Raw genomic sequence first — 802 nt, 5'->3', positions numbered from 1 at the left:
TCGGCCTGAACGCAATGGCGGCGCGAGCCGCAGCGGCGATCGACGACATCGACGCCGCCTTAGACGGCGCGCTCGGGCTTGAGGGAGCACTTCCTCGCCGCCGGCTACGCAGAGGGGACCGTCCGCGGCGCGGCGAGCGGCCAGGACGACGGGAGGCGGCTCGGCTGCGACCGTGGGCGCGAGGTGGGGCGAGAGCTCGGCCGATTCCGCGGGGGGCAGGGGACGGGTCGATGGCATACTAGGGGGGGCAGGGTAGTGGGCGGCGATCGCCGCATACCGTCCTATGGCGGCGAGTATCGCTACGCCAGGGAGGACAAGGACGTCGACGTGCGGCTGCTGCTGTTCGAGTCGTTCGGTGGGTTTGGGAAGGGGGTCGGCGAGATCCTCTGGGAGGCGGCGAACGTGCTGCAGAACAAGCTGACGCGGGCCCAGTACTTCGATGAGGTGACTTGGACCACCAAGAGCTGGCTGGGGCTGCAGAAGCAGCGCATCTCAGTCGTTCTTCACACGGCCATCGATCGCAGAGCAGATTGTGAATGAGCTTGCCAGCGGCGAGGGCGGTCGAGTGCACGGAGCTAAGTGCCTCGCCGTCCTCGCGGGAGTCGCTTAGGCGGCTCCAGTGGTGTACCTGTGTTAGTGCCAGTGCGCGCCAGTCCCGTGCCCAGTGTTGTGCGAGGTTGGGTTGTCAAATTCTTTTCCTCGCGATGATTTCCACCGCCCGAGATTTGTGTGAGAGATTTGTACAAACGGCGTTGGTCCAGCCCCTTGCTGCCGCCGCCTTTGCCTCGATGGTGAGCGAGTT

The 802-nt window shown here is 65.7% G+C and overlaps 1 protein-coding gene across 1 annotated transcript; it reads left to right on the top strand.

The window, feature by feature from the left end:
- Positions 1–63: 63 nt before the first annotated feature.
- Positions 64–540, top strand: EMIHUDRAFT_125602 (hypothetical protein; the record flags this gene model as incomplete). Its single annotated transcript, XM_005792286.1, has 1 exon — positions 64–540. A coding segment is annotated over one exon (477 nt), but the record flags the coding sequence as incomplete, so codon positions are not given.
- Between the last annotated feature and the right edge of the window lie 262 nt (positions 541–802).

This window comes from Emiliania huxleyi (assembly GCF_000372725.1).
Source record: "Emiliania huxleyi CCMP1516 unplaced genomic scaffold EMIHUscaffold_10819, whole genome shotgun sequence".
NCBI classification, from domain to species: domain Eukaryota; phylum Haptophyta; order Isochrysidales; family Noelaerhabdaceae; genus Emiliania; species Emiliania huxleyi.
This window is presented reverse-complemented; position numbering and strand designations above follow the sequence as displayed.